The sequence below is a fragment of the Setaria viridis genome, chromosome 2 (assembly GCF_005286985.2).
Source record: "Setaria viridis chromosome 2, Setaria_viridis_v4.0, whole genome shotgun sequence".
NCBI classification, from domain to species: Eukaryota; Viridiplantae; Streptophyta; class Magnoliopsida; order Poales; family Poaceae; genus Setaria; species Setaria viridis.
The window spans coordinates 34,110,360-34,126,669 of NC_048264.2; the positions used below are offsets into that span (position 1 = coordinate 34,110,360).

At 46.4% G+C, this 16,310-nt stretch overlaps 3 protein-coding genes across 3 annotated transcripts; all 3 read left to right on the forward strand.

Moving 5' to 3' along the window:
• The first annotated feature begins 2,038 nt into the window (after nucleotides 1–2,038).
• On the forward strand, nucleotides 2,039–6,127 carry LOC117843250 (uncharacterized). The gene is made up of 3 exons (XM_034723822.2): nucleotides 2,039–3,543; nucleotides 3,784–3,891; nucleotides 4,743–6,127. Exons 1-3 carry the CDS (start codon nucleotides 2,111–2,113, stop codon nucleotides 5,767–5,769), a joined length of 2,568 nt encoding a protein of 855 aa, XP_034579713.1. The 5' UTR covers nucleotides 2,039–2,110; the 3' UTR covers nucleotides 5,770–6,127.
• A 1,986-nt stretch (nucleotides 6,128–8,113) lies between these two features.
• Nucleotides 8,114–9,073, forward strand: LOC140221923 (zinc finger BED domain-containing protein RICESLEEPER 1-like). Its single transcript, XM_072291877.1, has 3 exons — nucleotides 8,114–8,852; nucleotides 8,935–8,976; nucleotides 9,051–9,073. The coding sequence occupies exons 1-3, from the start codon at nucleotides 8,114–8,116 to the stop codon at nucleotides 9,071–9,073; spliced, it is 804 nt and encodes a 267-aa protein (XP_072147978.1).
• Nucleotides 9,074–13,211: 4,138 nt separating this feature from the next.
• Nucleotides 13,212–15,614, forward strand: LOC117842507 (pirin-like protein At1g50590). The gene is made up of 5 exons (XM_034722979.2): nucleotides 13,212–13,612; nucleotides 13,747–13,796; nucleotides 13,885–13,952; nucleotides 14,547–14,713; nucleotides 14,908–15,614. Exons 1-5 carry the CDS (start codon nucleotides 13,524–13,526, stop codon nucleotides 15,413–15,415), a joined length of 882 nt encoding a protein of 293 aa, XP_034578870.1. The 5' UTR covers nucleotides 13,212–13,523; the 3' UTR covers nucleotides 15,416–15,614.
• Nucleotides 15,615–16,310: the final 696 nt, after the last annotated feature.

The window sequence follows — 16,310 nt, forward strand, 5'->3', positions numbered from 1 at the left end:
GGATCCATTGCTCTAGCTTCCTTTACAAGTATGTACAGTTTTATAGCATCGTATGACACGATATGAGTGGAAAAAGACCCGTATGCTGCATGACATTTCCCTAACAGGTAGCAGTTGAGTGACTGGGCTGTTTAACTGTATCTATATCTTGCTGGGCTGTCTAACATATGACTTGCTCACTAAGCTTGACTTGAACAATGGGGTGTCGTATTCATGTTTCCTAAATTTTCTGAACAGCAACCTCCCCTTTTAATGATGGCTTTGGATTTCCACACGAGTATTTCCTCACATCTGCCTTATTATTTCCATGTATTTGTTAGTATGGATTCTGATTTGTTTCCTTTTATTTTCATTTTTTTACGAAAGAGATTCTGATGTGTTGCATTTAACCAACACCCCTACCCTTCAATGCTTGAGGCCTTGTTTGAATACTATTTGAATACTAGTGGATTGAAGTGTAATGGGAAAATTGCAGAAGAAATTAGTTCGTTTTAGACTCAATTATTTTCATTCACTTCCAATCCTCTTCTATCCAAACAAATTCTGAGCGAGCTTGTGATATGATCCGAGACCACTCCTTGTAGCTGAGTTAATTTGCTGTCCATAAGTTTTTTAGGTATTATCACGTTTACTGCCCTGTCTTCATTGTATCTAGTTAGAAATACTCCCGTGCGGAGATTGAAAGGAGACTGAAAAGATGTTGTTACCCACCCGATGTTGAAGCTCTCGGCTGCCTCAGGTGCACTAGGTTGTTTGGTTCTGATCCTGAAAATGCCAGGCTCAAATCTCATCCAAACAAGCCATCATAATGTCTCTAACCAAGGCAAGCGTCAGTGCAAGAGAGGTGCCCCGTGAGTCCATGACAGCATCTGGTCATCATGATGGCCAATGACAAGCAGCTGCAACGAGAGAAGTCTCCCGTCACAACTTACAAACTACTCTTAGGCTTTAGCTCGAACTAAACGTAACTCAGCAAGGAAAGTTCTTTACGGTGGAACATGCTCACTCGAATTCGAGTTCTCAACTTAGCACGGGATCTCACATTTTTAAAATTTATTCAAAGATTTAACCGACGTTATTCTTTCAGTGGTAGACGACGTGCCCGTCGACAGCGACGTGCCAGTACCAATGGTGACTTCGTTAATCTCGAGGATTTGCCGGCTCAGTCTTTCGGAGGTGTTCATAGGGGTAGAGTTGCCTGCGTATGTTTGTAGGAGCAAGTGCGCGTGCGTGTTTGTGAGCATCTGCGTCGGAAGTGCTCATAGGAGTAGAGTTACATACGTATATTTGTAGGGGCGGGTGCACATGCGCATTTGTGAACGTTTGCATACCATGTGATTAAAAAAAATGGAAAAGTCTAAATTACTCCCTTCAAGTATAGTGAAAGTCCAGATAACCCTAAACTATATTTTGGTTCAATTTACCCACTAAATTATACTATTTGGTTCAACTTACCTCATAATGCAATTTATCTTTTTTCTCTCCATACACAAGTTGAATTTTAATTTGAGACTTTGCACAGGGTAGTGGACATCATTATCTATATTAAAAACTACTTTATGGATTTTTCATCATTATTTTTTATATAATTTTGTATCTCAAGAATAATTTTATTATATCCTACCCTATCAAAATAATGATAAAAATTCATGATATATTTTTGTGACATATCTTATGATATCTGCTATCATCGTGCACAAATTGAACTTAAAACTCCACTTGTGCATGAAAAAAAAATTATGTTAAAGAGTAAATTGAACCAAATGGTATACTTTAAGAGTAAACTGAACCGACTTTCAGAGAGTTATTGAGACTTTGGTTACAGGAGTAATTCGGATTTTTTTAAAAAAAAATATGCTGGCTATCTCGTCTTCCTCCGTCGCTAGAGCGGAGGAGGTTTTTTCTTCTCTCCCTTCCACATGATCAGAAATCCAACGAGCGAACCTGACGTGAGAAGGCCTACACGGGCCACAAGAAATCCGGCCCACATTAGACTTGGGAGGCCACCCCACCCCACCCCACCCCACGCCCCCTCCTCTTGAAGCCGTCGACGCCGCCGCCGCCGCCATCGCCGCAGCCCTAGCGATTTGGTAAAAAAAGGAGAAGAGACATGGCGACCGCCGCTGATCTAAGGCGTGTGTCGGAGGACGAGCTGCGGAAGTGCGATTTGTTCCGGTGCTTTTGCTGTTGGCGCAGACGCTGCTCGCTCGGGATCCCGCGCATTGGCCCCCGTAGCGAGTATTTGCCGGCCAACGCCGACAAGGGGCGGATGTTAAGGCGGGGCTTGGAGGGCTCCGGCGCCCCCTACCAGCTGTATCTCCCTTGGGGAGAAGAGGTGAAGGAGAAGGAGGATGAAGGAAGACGAAGGGGGAGGACGGGAAGAAGAAGGACAGCTTTGGGGGGTGGTGGACAAGGAAGAAGAAGAGAGCGTCCCCTACCCACCGGCCTTGCGTCTGCCACTGCTGAGGGCAGCCCGCTTTGGTCGGTCCTCGTTGGCTGCTCCTCCTCCGACCATCCGTCGCACGGTCTACGCATACACTACTTCCGGGTCACCGGCTCCGGCCGCGTCATCGGACACAACAACGACCTGCTCGAGCTCTTCTGCGGTGTGTCCCCGATCGATGACAGGCACACGATGTTCCCCGTCGCCAGGGCCGCGATAGCGCCGGCCGACCGCCATCTTTACATCATCTGCAAACATCGCCCGGCAGCCGGATCGAGCAGCACCAGCGGCCAACAAGCCCACGAGAAGGTCTTTCCTCCCAAAGCCTTCTCTTTGAACACCGCAGACAAGAGCCTGTCTACTCTGCCGCCGCTCCCGTTCACTCGTGGATCATGGGAAGCTATCTCAGCGTGTGGCAAGCTCTGGGTGCCGGTCGTATTGGCAAAGAGAGGCTCCTATGGAGAGGCATGGAGCCTCATCGTTTACAAGCTGATTGGGGACTGTTGGTCTGAAGTCAACAGTGTCGAGTTCCCTTACAAGCATTCGTTGGAACGTGGGTACAGTGGCACCTTACTCCAGGGCTATGTGGTTCTCCATACAAACATTCTATTATCATTCAGTAACTCCAGCTTCTTCTTATTCAAGTGCACCAGCGGTGACTTGTCCCGTGTTGACACTAATGGCACAAGTCAATATATTCCTATCACTGGCAAAGCAGTATATGTCAAGCTCCATGACATGATCTACTTCATACGGGGAACCAAACTCTTTGCATACAAGTACCCTCCAAAGTGGGACAAGCTGCTTGCGGCTCCCATAGAGATCGGAAATATTTGGCCCTATGACAAGGAAGGGTATGGCTTCGTGGAGCACGTAGGCGGCCGTATGTTGTGTGCTGTTTGGATCAATATGCACCAGCTGTGTGGGTGTGCCACACGGCATGCCCTGATCACAACATTCCGCGTCACAGGCGTCACTGATGAATTTGGCTGCTTCGTTCCCAATGGTGTTGACATCCTGCACTCCACCTGCCGCCAGATAGACATGCTCAAGAGCAATGCATCTGGAGACACATGCTATGACACCTTCTGTTTCTTGCAGTAAGCAATCTCGATTTGCTTTGCTCAAATCAATTCCTTGATACTTAATTCATTGTTTTGTCAGTTTGTACATCCATCTGTTTTAGCACGTTAGCTAACCTTAGTTGCATTACTACTTCAGTGGACACTACTGCATTTCAGCATTGCAACAATTTCAAGGTTTTCTCTTATGTTGCGTCTTAAGTTCGTTGGAGATCACTCTACTGTTGGTTAACTAAAAATATCCTACTGGTGTGACAGGAAGTGTCAGGATCGTGGAGCCAAGTTTCATCCCTCGGATCTTTCAGAGACAAGACAGTTCTACTGCCCCCAAGTTGAAAAATTCTCAGAAATGCTTACTTGCTGCAGGTTTGATTTCGTTTTAGTAACCAAATTTCTCTTTATTTGTTATTTTAAATTTCACTAATTGGTTCTTATCAAGCAGTTCGATTATAGGTTATTGTTTAGTCATTTGATAGTGCTCCAAGTTCATTTTGTTGATTTCAGCCCTCTACTTGACTTGTGTAGCTAATCCTGCTCATTAATAATTTAGGTACATTTACATTTCACTATAAAATACAAAAAACTGCTTTAGAAAAATGTGGATTGGACCTGGCACCACAACTATGATTGATATTGGGGGCACTTGTGATAGAAAAAATTGATATATGTATGTAGGGAAAATTACTTCAGACTCAAAGTGGATAAATGAGTAGCAGACATACTAAAGGTGGGAGTAGCTACACATGGTAGTGGAATGTATTGTGTTTGTTTCTTATCACTAAAATGCCTCAGAGCTTTTGCGATTAAGTTCGCCGTTGTCATCTCGGAAAAGTTTGTAGTCTGCTGTTCCGGTAGCCTTTCTCACTTAACCATCCATAAATGAGTAACATAAATCAGGAATTGTCTAGTACATGTTTATGGTTGACATGAAGTTCTGGTCTGGAATATGCATACATGATATTATCTGAGGCTTGGGAACTAAATTTGGCAATCAGGTATGAGATGGGCTGAAGTCAACAAAAGCAAACTTGAGGTTTTGATTGTGTAAGGTTGAACAATAAAACTGATCAACTGAGATCAACAAAGTTATAGTGGTTTGCTTCATAAAACATAGTTGTGCAAGGGTCTTATTGTAACTTTCCCTTTGAATAAATTAGTTACTGAACTGCAACTGAGAGTCATTTTTTATGCTGAACAGTTACAACTTTTAACTGCAGGGAGTTTCTAAATGGAAAGCCTGAGCCTGCTCCAGGTGTAGTAGCCCTTGACTTCTGCAAAATGGCCACCAGATCAGATTTCTATTTTATCTGTCAGGCGGATCAGTGCTCCCTTTTGTATCAAATATCTACTTCAGGAGGAAAGTTGACATGTGGTGATGAGGCCCTGGAGGCAGTACTGCGTCTAGACACAGTTAGATTTGGAGATATTGGAATAGATGACCTTTCAGCATGGTATTTTGTGCATCGCGGATCGACGCTTTATGTTATCCCATCGAGTCCAGAGTGCAATCACTATGTTGTCGACGTCGAAAGGAAGTCCTACAGGCTCTGTAAGAGCAAACGATCCAAGCTCTTTTTTTCAGCAGTTTTCCGAGCTGGTCAGTATGTCGTGGCTCTATGTGATACTTTGCAGTATGTCTATATCCTTCGGGACAATCTCCAATGGAGGCGCCAGAAGACAGCATCAAGGTCTGTTGATGTGTCACAAAAGGTCAAGATTTCTGGATTTGTAGACCTCATCAACGATGCGTTTATGATATCGGATTTTGACACAGATGAGTTCTTCTTGTTTGATTTGAAGAGATGGGAATGGTTTTCTGTCAGGTCATGGTTTTGTTTTCTGAGTGGAAGATGCATATTCGCAGAGGGTTTCATATACACCTGCTCAGATGAAGGTCTTGCTGCTTTTGAGCTGATTTACGATGATACTTCATATTGGCTGGGTCTGCCTATCATGTTAGATTTTTCTTGGAAGTACATTTGCGGCAACCGAAGGTTCCTATGCTTTGATTCAATTTGCAAGTGCGAAATTGGTGATACCATTGTGTTCTGCGTGGTCCAGGGATATGAGGAAGCACCTCCTAGCACTTCAAGTCACACCTTGGCTGCAACCACAGTACAAGTGAAGCTTGTGGAAACAGCACGAGGGACAAAAGTGCCTGTCAGAGTTGATCATGTTGATATCTTTCTTTCATCGATTGTAGAGGAAGGGTGGATCTTGACCAACTATGCGTTTGCTTTGTAAGCAGTTGCAAGCTTAGGGTACTGAGCTCCGTGAGGTTCTATGAGGCTGCACACCTGTATCATTGACATTGGGCTAATATTTTGTACCTTTGGAAGACGATGTAGTTAACTGCTAGACACTAGTTTCCGATACCAAGCGCCGCGGTTTCGCTGCTGTTTTGCCCGTAGCTAGACAGTGCCATCTTTTTGTTCCATTCTTGGCACTTGAACACATTGCTAAGATATGAGTCAATCGTATTTCAAATGCACTGTCAGAGTTGTCAGGTTAATTTCTGGGCGTCAACTTGGGAAGCTGATGCGCTTCGCTTGGAGTGGTCGTTCCGCCATAAATTATTCTTCTTACACTGGGTTTTAATTATTATTCTTACACTGGAGTAATTCAGAACTCATAATCTCCTGATTGTTGTTCCTTGTGTACGTACACTTGGGCTGTTAGTTGAATCGCGTACGTACCATGCGTCTGTAGTTCCATGGATCACGTGCTGGCTATGCTATATAAAGTATGTGTAACGCTTCTGGTTTTGGTTTTACATTAGGTTATCGGGGTTGCCAGCACAGACCAGGAGATTTGCTCATTTTGTAGTACAAATGTTGTGCAGCTGGATATACTCTGTTTGGCCTTTGGCGCTTCATTCGCCAGGAGCTCAAGAAATTTCGACGAGGACATGATTTTGGCTCATTTTGTAGTAATAGGTTACATTATTTTCTTTGAAAATTTCTCTGTGGTTTCTTTTCTTTCTGTTTGAGCCACATATTTCCATGCCTTATGCTGGCAGTTTAGCTGTCGTATGAATCAATATCTTTTGGCTTTGTGCTACTGTGTCATAGGAAGATACAAATTTGACATATCTGTAGCTATATATGAATCAATTAATCAATTTGAGCAATCTGGATTGTGTCCAGCTGATAATTGTTGTCATCTTTTAATCTACCTGGATCTATTTCAGGATGGTGAAGACCAATCTTTGGAGGTACCTGCTGCAAGACCCTTTGAAGATAGCAGTGAGAGATTGAATAGGTTAATTGCTATGCAGAAAAGGTTATCAGAAGCAACTAGGGAAGCATTGCCAACTCAAGTGAGAAAGAGAATAAGACTAACTTCAGCAGTTAATACATCAAATGTTCAGTCAGCTAGCTCTCCTACTCCAGTTTCTCCTGTTCACAAGAGAAATAAAAGAACCGGTTCAAAAAAATCACTTGTTTGGAAGCATTTCAGTACGGGATTAAGAGGTCAACATCCTATTGCGACATGCAGATATTGTGGTCAAGAATATAATTGTGATCCATCAACTCATGGGACAAGCACCTTATGGAACCACCTAAGGATATTATGCCCCCAGCAACCACTAAAGGGTCAGGAGTTGCAAAGGAAGAACCAAGGAACACCCAAGCATTCTTACAGCATTGAAGACTGTCGCAAAGCACTTGCTGAGATGGTATTGATTGATGAAATGCCCTTCACAACTGTTGAGGGTGAAGGGTTCAAAAGATATTCTAAAGTGTTACAGCCGAGATTTGACCTCCCCTCTAGAGTCACAGTAGCAAGGGACTGCATGCAGAGATATTTTGAAGAAAAACCCAAGTTGAAGAAAGTATTGAAAAATCAAAGAATTTGCCTAACAACGGACACTTGGACTTCTAAGCAAAATTTATGCTATATGTGTCTCACTGGATATTGGATTGATGATGAATGGAAGCTGCAAAAACGGATCCTTAATTTCTGTTCAGTAGCAGACCACAAAGGAGAGACACTTGGCAAAAGGGTTGAAGAATGTTTATTGGACTGGGGCATTGACCGTCTATTCACAGTGACAGTTGATAATGCATCTTCTAATGATAAGTTAATTCGATACTTGAAGAGTGTATGCAAGAATTGGCAAGGAGTCGTGCTAAATAACAAATTTCTACATGTGAGGTGTTGTGCCCATATTGTTAACCTGGTTGTGAAGAGCGGACTTGAAGAACATAATGAGTCTATTGAGAAAATCAGAATAGCAGTAAAATTTGTGAGATCTTCACCATCAAGACTGAAGGTATTCAAGAAATGTGCAGAATTGGAGAAAATTTCAAGCAAGAGCCTTTTAACCTTAGATCTAGAGACCAGGTGGAACTCTACCTTTCTAATGTTGGAGAGTGCAGAAAAGTTTGAGAGAGCTTTTGCAAGACTAGAAAAGGAGTACATTCCATTCAAAGCATACTTCCCAGACAAAGATCCACCCAATACAGACGATTGGCGAATAGCAAGGCGCATATTGTGCTTCTTGAAACTATTTGAAAAGGTCACCACTCGTCTGTCCGCTTCACTGCATGTAACATCAAGCATTGTTTTTCATGATATAATGCTGATGCGTGCAAAACTAATTGAGATTGCTGGAGAAGAGGACCAGATGTTGTCTTCAATGGCAGATCACATGAAACTAAAATTTCAGAAGTATTGGGAGGAAGAAGGCAATCTGAACTACTTGTTATTCATTGCTGTCATCTTAGATCCCAGGTATAAGCTTCAGTATCTGAAATTCTGCTTAGACATTCTATATGGACCATATGAGGGCAAGGAATTAGCTGAGAAGATTGAATCAACTCTTGATGAATTGTTCTGTTGGTATATTAAAACTGTTAATGCCTCTTCTAGCAACAGAGGTTCAAATCAAGCTCCAATTCACATAAGTGTAGATGAAGAGGATGAAGAGAACCCATGGGACATGCTAGCATCTCAATTTGAGCAACACATGGAAGAGATTGAGAGTGAACCAAATGATTCAGAATTAACAAGCTATCTAGCTGAGAAGCGTGAGAAGAGGGCTAAAGAGTTTGACATACTGGAGTATTGGAAAATGAGCTCAAATAAGTATCCTGTACTGTCGCTCTTGGCAAAGGATGTGCTAGCTATTCCTGCTTCCACAGTGCCTTCGGAGTCAGCTTTTAGCACGGGTGGACGCATTATAGATCCACTTCGCTGTAGCCTATCGACTAGCACAGTTGAAGCTTTAATCTGCGCACAAAGCTGGCTACATACATCTCATACCAAAGTAAGTGCAAGAGAGGCTGCTGAAGAGGTTCAGACATATGAGGAGATTAGAGAAGGTAAAGTTTTTCATAGTTCAGTAGAAACACCACCTTAAGTCTGTTAAAGTTGCTCACAACATTCTATTCCTTTTTTATACAGAGTTTCTTTCAAAGGACCGCACAGATAATCAACATTGCATTGGTATGTTCCTTTATCTGTGACTTTTGCTCCTTTGCTCCATTGCATTGGTATGTAACTTTGATTTTTTGCTGCAGATTTAACTGAGTTGGAAGCATAGAAATTTCTGAAAAGAAGCCTACTATGTTTCTGACAAGGTATGGTGATTGTCTGTAGGGTCTGAATCTAACACAGGATGGATGGTTCACTTTTTCAATAATAGGTCTGCTCTGAAAACTTATATTAGCAAGTAGTAATAGGTCAAATCACACGTTCTCCTAAAACTGGTAAACTGATCCTTCCAGCGTCGTGCAATGGTCTGTAAATTTCAGGCTGCTGCTAGTGTAAGCTATGAATGGTCCATATGTACTTAAGTCTGTTAAAATTAGCTTGTGGAACTGAAACAATGAGTATCAATGCTGAAGTCTGCTGCTAGTGAATGGTTCAGGCTACTAAAGTCTGCTGCTAGTGTCTGTTGAAACGCTAAATTAGTATAACTACGTCATACACAATTCTTTTCTTTGTTACCATGTGCTTTTATAGTTCACTTCTGAGAACTCATGAATGATAAGCCACCTTTTCACAGCCAAATTCAGTGGCATAATTCAGTGAAAGATAACCATTCTGCTTGTCATATTGTGGTTCAGATATCCTGCACATTCATAGTAGTTATTCAGTAACCTGAGCATTAGGAAAGCCTGCCTGCCCCTTGTCCTATTCTGGATCTGAATCTTTTTTCGGCTTCAGTATCTATCCTTTCTCCTTGTTCCATGTCATAGTTTTATCTTATTCGTTACCATGCGCTTTTCTTGAAAGTTAAACCATATCAGTCAAATTCAGTGGAAAAATTCAGAGAAAGATAAACCATTTCGATGTCATATTGTGGTTCAGATATCCTACACATTCATAGTAGTAATTATTCAGTAACCTGAGCATTAGCAAAGTATGCCTACCTGTTGTCATTGTTAAACACCTACTCCATTAGATATTATTTATTTATTATGGTGCAGATTTCATTGTTATGCTATTAATGATAAAGTTTCTTTTCTTTATTATGGTGCAGATTTTGTTGAGCTAGCTGGACACATAGACTTTTGATACAAGTATGAGAATTTCTCAGCAACTAGTGGTAGTAGATAAAAGCATGTGCGCTTTTTCATTTCCCCCGGTGCTCTCTGTTGGGTCCTGCTGTTCAGAGTGTGATAGTGTTATGAATATTTCTTTTTTTTGTATTTCTATCTCTGGTCCTACTGTTCTCTTTCCATACTAGGCTAAATTATGAACATAACTAGTTCAGAGTGATAGTGCTATGTAAATTTCTTTTCCCTGTATTCCTGCAGATCTTACTTTGTTGGAAGCATAATGTTTTCCTGCAAGTATGTCAACAATTCATGGTGTTGCCGATCAAGAGGCTGCAACATTTGGCTTCGTTGGTTTCAGATTGATGTTTTCGTGGAGCTCATTTTAGTGTTAATCAAACCAGCATAACCCGTTCAAACCAGCCAGACCAAACCAGCACCGGCAGTCCTTCCCAGCTGCTAGCAACCCGTGCAAAACCAGGCCAAGCCGGACCAGCAAGTTCGGTCTTGGTTTTGGCCGGAAATAAACCAGAAACCGGGAAACCCGGACCATGAACAGGGTGAGTTTGGCGCTTCATTCGCCAGGAGCTCAAGAAATTTCGACGAGGACCCCGACCGTGAGGGCCTCTGCCACGGCCGCCTCCGCTCCCCGCCGTCGCACACCACCGTACCGTCGACATCACCGATTCACCGTGCTGCAGCCCGCGATGGGAGCCCACCACCACCCGCTTACTCTACCGGCGTTGCGTTGCCATGGCCTCCGCAGCCTCGCCTTCACTGAGGTCACCGACATCATCCTCACCACGCGCTCAGGGCCAGCGTCGGATCTTGTCACGACCCAGCGAGCGGTACTGTGCTCAGGTCAGGTGAGCATCAGAGCATGACACCGGATCATGTTTCATGTCACGACGGAGCCGGTTACCAAGTGTAACCAAGAAGGGACCGGCACGCCGGTTAATTGCTGGTCTCGCGATTAGGACGCGTGCTGTGCCACAGATCAGTCAAGCCTAACGCTGCCAGGGACTCCATCAGCAGGCGCCCGGGGCTCTGAGGCGTCTGGAGGCTGGACGTGGTGCGTGTCTTCGCCAAAAGCCACAACTGATCTTCTCGATGAGCACGACCCATGAATTAATTTACCCCGTACTGCCTGTGACTAAATCCTTTCAAAATGAGCTTCTAGGCTCACGCTACTGCTTCAAATTGGGAACAAGTTAGGTTCCCCTGATCGAGTAGTATAGGCTGGACCTGGATCATAGGTTTTCCGGTAAACTACATACTGTCAATTCAACGAACTAACAATGTGATCAATACCCTTAATTACATCGTTCATTCCTTTAATCAGCAACATGGAAGTTGTTTTTTTCTCTCTATTGGAGTAAGCTAGTCGGTCCCTATAGCGATGGTGGCCTGGACACGCGAAAATGGGAAAATGCGAGACACGGACGTCTCACCCCACGTGGCCTGTTTGGCAACATCCGTCACATCGGATGTTTGGATGCTAATTAGGAGTATTAAATATAAGCTAATTACAAAACTAATTGCACAGATGGAGTGTAATTCGCGAGACGAATCTATTATGCCCAATTAGTCCATGATTTGACAATGTGGTGCTACAGTAACCATTTGCTAATGATGGATTAATTAGATTTAATAGATTCGTCTCGCGAATTAGCACAGGGTTCTGCAATTAGTTTTATAATTAGCTCATATTTAGTTCTCGTAATTAGTATCCGAACATCCGATGTGACACTATTAAAGTTTAACACCTCATGTCAAATACCTTTTAGAACTTGTGTCTCTAGCCCGTCTCCAGCAGCATGGCAACGTCGGCATGACTCACACGGACGTCAGGCTGATGGTAGTAGACGTGATGGCAGCATCACTTTCAGCTCCAGGCATGTCTGTCATCCATCCTCTACAATTCTTCTCGGCTAAATCTGAAACTCCGGATCAACGAAGGAAAAATAGAAAAGGCAGTCAGTCAAAACGACTTGCAACGTAAAGAGACTGTGTGCAATGACCATGTGGTGATATTCTACGAATTTCGGGCACCAAAATCCACCAGAATATCTTATTTTCGGTGCCTTTTGTAGAGTAGCTTTCTTTTGTGCCCATAGAATAAGTTCATCAGAAGTTTTCGAAACGGCCCAGACAAGAGACTAATCAATCTATGGGCGGGGCCGTCGTCGGGTGGCCAGAAAAGAGGGGATCCAATCCAAGCGGCCTATTCCATTTCTGCTCCCCACTTTAACATCACGCGCTTTTATCAAAAGAAAGAAACTGACCACGAAATCAAGGGGGGAGGAAAAGGGAAACGGGCCATAGAAAATCCCAGTGAGATACTTCAGCTGCAGCTAACCTGCAGATTATTCTAACACCACCTTGAGATACTTTCACCGGCGATTAATTAGCAGCTGTTCCATGTGATGCGGACGGCACCTGCCGGCGCCATTGGGCACATGGCAGTTGCCGAATCCACCCAGGAAAGCTCCACGAAGATGAGAGATGTATTGTTTGGGGGCTTTGGCTGGCTGAATAGGTCGCAGCAAGTGCCGGCGAGTGAGCTCACTTGTACGTCATGGTAGTATCACCAGCCGGACTGCCGGGGCCGGCTGTTCCTGTCAAGCCGTGTGAAAACTGAAAATTCTCTCCGTCAGCCAGAGTTGGAGCCATGAGCCAGCCGCTCGCTCATGGAAGGAACCGTTGCTTGCAAGAACAAAATGCCCGGGCAGGGCAACGATCACCCTCCCTGCCCTGGTGCCCAAGTTACGGTTGCCCCCTTTCCATTACACGAAGAGTCTGGACCAGAATTCGCAGTAAAAAAATATCCTTTTTACCTTCCAGTAATTCTGCAAAGCCCACAGCAGCAGAATTCATCCGTGATCTTGACCTGTAAGAACAAGTATATTACTATATGAGAGAGTATGAGACCATCGACGTGGCGCTTTAACAGCGAGGGGAATTAACCCTGACCGGTCGCCACCGCATGCTGATGCGACGCTGCCACAAGGCGCACGTATGCAAACCGCAGCGCCGCGAACGGGGAGGCAGGTGAAACGAAACGGGGCTTGGCTTGCGTGCGCGTGGCGTCAGCGTGACCAGCTGCAGCGAAGCCGCCCAAAGCAAAGCAAGGACTTTGGGAGATGCGACGCGCCCACGGCGTTTTGTTGTTTATATTCTCGCGCACAGCCGCACAGGAGGAGAGGAGAGAGCCGGGCCGAGGAAACGAGCGAGCGAGCAGGGCGAGGGGAGCTGTCGCTTTTGACCTCGCGGCGTAACGGAATCAGGGCGGATTCGCGCGCGCCGCCGCCGCTGCTGCTGCTATATAAGAGGCCGCAAAGGCAACGGGCAAAGCCATCGTCGTCGTCGTACTCGCCCGCAAGAAACACGGGTCCGGCAGCCGGCGGTCGGAGAAGCCGATCGAGGAGGTTGGAGGCTTGGCGGAGCAGCAGCCGCAAGGAGGTTGGGGACTTGAGTCAGCAACCGGCGGCAATGGAGAAGCCCCGGCAGGTGGTGCGGAAGTTCCTGGCCCGGCCGCAGCACGAGGGCGTCGGCGCCGTCGTCCGCCGCAGCATCGGCAGGTGAGCGATCAGATGAATTCCGTTCGTGGCTGCCATGTTCCGTGGTTATGGAGAGCCGGGCGGTGAGAGATGCTTGTGTGTTTCCTGGCTTCGCTTTGCTGATTTGGGATGGGACTCGCTGCTGGTGCGTGCAGGTTTGAGCTGAGGTACTTCGATCCGTTCCTAGTCCTCGACGAGTTCTCCGGTGAGCTTCGATTCCGTCCTTTCCTGAATGGGCTTCGCTTGTCCCATCTCGGCTCAACTAATCGATTGCCTGTCCGAATTCCACGCAGTTTCTGCTCCGGCCGGGTTCCCCGACCACCCGCACAGAGGATTCGAGACCGTCACCTACATGCTCGAGGTACGCACACAATTCCCTATTTCCCACTCGTTTTTGTTCTTCTGTTTCCGTCAGAGCAAACCTGATGAGCCGCCATGAGAATTCCTGGCATCCTCCGCAGCTACCATTCCTTTCTCAATTCCCATTGCGCTGTAGCTTTACTGCTCTACTAGGCGAGCGAGAAAGGTAGGGAGCGGAGTCTAGCTTGACGACTAAACAGGGCTGCTTCAGGCAACGAACCGCGTGGCGCCAATTGTCAACGACGCCAGCTGATATAAGGCCCTGTTTGGCTCTGAAAGTTTCTTCCCCTGCACTTGAAGAATCCGTCCCGACGGGCCCCGGTTTCGGTAGCGCCCCCGCGTCCGTCAACCACCACCCGCGTTGCTCTACTTTTGCGCGCTCAAGGGATCGACACCACACCAGAAAATCATCATGAAAACGTTATGATACTATGGCCCTGCTAAACAATTAGTGTAAAAAGAATCACAGATCAGTTGGTAGCGGTAGTTCTGACCAGAAACTGATGAAGATGAACTCGTGTAATAAAAAGGATCAGGGTCAGAGTTTTCCGAGTTCTGACTTTCTCATTGCTTTGGGCGTGGAACGCTGTTTCAGGGCGCCGTGACGCACGAGGACTTCGAGGGCCACCGTGGCACCATCAAGGCCGGCGACGTGCAGTGGATGACGGCCGGGCGCGGCATCGTGCACTCGGAGATGCCCGCCGGCCCCGGCACGTCCAAGGGCCTGCAGCTCTGGGTCAACCTCTCCTCCGGCAACAAAATGTGAGACTCATCTTTCTCCCCTTTCTATCATTCCGGCTTCTCCACCACGACGTGGCAACTAGTCTTGTGTCAATTCCGTCGTGCTCGTGTCAACTCAATGCAAGTTGCCACAGTTGGGGACGAGCTTAATTAACACGTGGTCATCACTGACTAACAACACTCGAAAAACGACGTGCGCGCGTGCGTTCGTGCAGGGTCGAGCCCGGGTACCAGGAGATCCAGAGCAAGGACATCGCGTGCACGTCCGCGGACGGCGTCACGGTGCGCGTGATCGCCGGGCACGCCATGGGGGTGCGGTCGCCGGTGTGCACGCGGACGCCGACCATGTACCTCGACTTCACGGTGCGCCCGCGCGCCGCCGTGCGGCAGCCCGTGCTCCCGTCGTGGAACGCCTTCGCGTACGTGCTGGAGGGCGAGGGCGTGTTCGGGACCGAGCGGTGCGCGCCCGTCGGCGCCCACCACCTGCTCCTCCTTGGCCAGGGCGACGGCCTCGAGGTGTGGAACAAGTCGGACAGGCCGCTTCGGTTCCTGCTCATCGGCGGCGAGCCCATCGGGGAGCCCGTGGCGCAGCTAGGGCCCTTCGTCATGAACACCGAGGAGGAGATCGACATGACCGTCGACGACTTCGAGCGCTACGCCAACGGGTTCGAGAAGGCCAGGCACTGGAAATCGCAGGCGATGGTAGCGCTTGGCGTAGAGTAGGGACAAACACGAGCAGAGTACACAGCGAAGGAAAAAAAATCAACTGATTATTTTCGTTTTTTTCCTATTATCATCGTAATATACGGTACTACTAGTTGGTATCATTGCTTTTCTTTCTTTCCCCCAAGATCGGGGTTGTGTACATATATCTGGTATAAATTAATTTTATCAATAACCAGGAACAGAGTTTTATAGTTCATCATCATCAACAACAAAATAAAAGTACTATTTATTCCCTTCTGAAATCTGACCCATGGAGCCAAAACTCCAGACCAATCGCAGCACGTCGCGGCAACATCAAGGTGAGGGTGAGCTCGCCCGAGCCGATTTGTATTGGCTCCCACGGACGACCAAATGGAGCGCCATCCACCTCCCCTCCCCTCCAGCATCCCTCCTCCTCCCGCCGCCGCCGCCATCACCTCCAGCTCCCTACCGTCGATGGATCCCCCCAGCCCAGCAAGCCCACTAGCCCAACCTCCTCTGGCGCTCCATCTCGCAGCCCCACCCCAAGCCCCCATCACTCCCCCCTTCCCCGTGACCCCGAAGCTGTAGATCTATCCTTCTCCCCTACCTCTGAAACATCTGACACATCCTCTCATGATAAGCATGCTTCTCGCCGTGTCCATTCGGTACATGGCACATACGACGGATTCCTCTGGTTCTGTTGAGGAGACCCGTCACCTGCACAAAGGTAAAGGTTTGGCGCAACATTCGTCCGGCTCACCCGTTCAGCACCATGCTTCCTACAGAGATGATGTCGCCTCTCAGCCGAGCTTGACCTAAAAAATATGCATACATTATGTAGCATATTGTGAAATATTAAAACTACCGAAATCTATTCAGTGATGAATGTAAATGTTGTGTGTCATACTCTTGTTTCGGCCATATTTCTCCC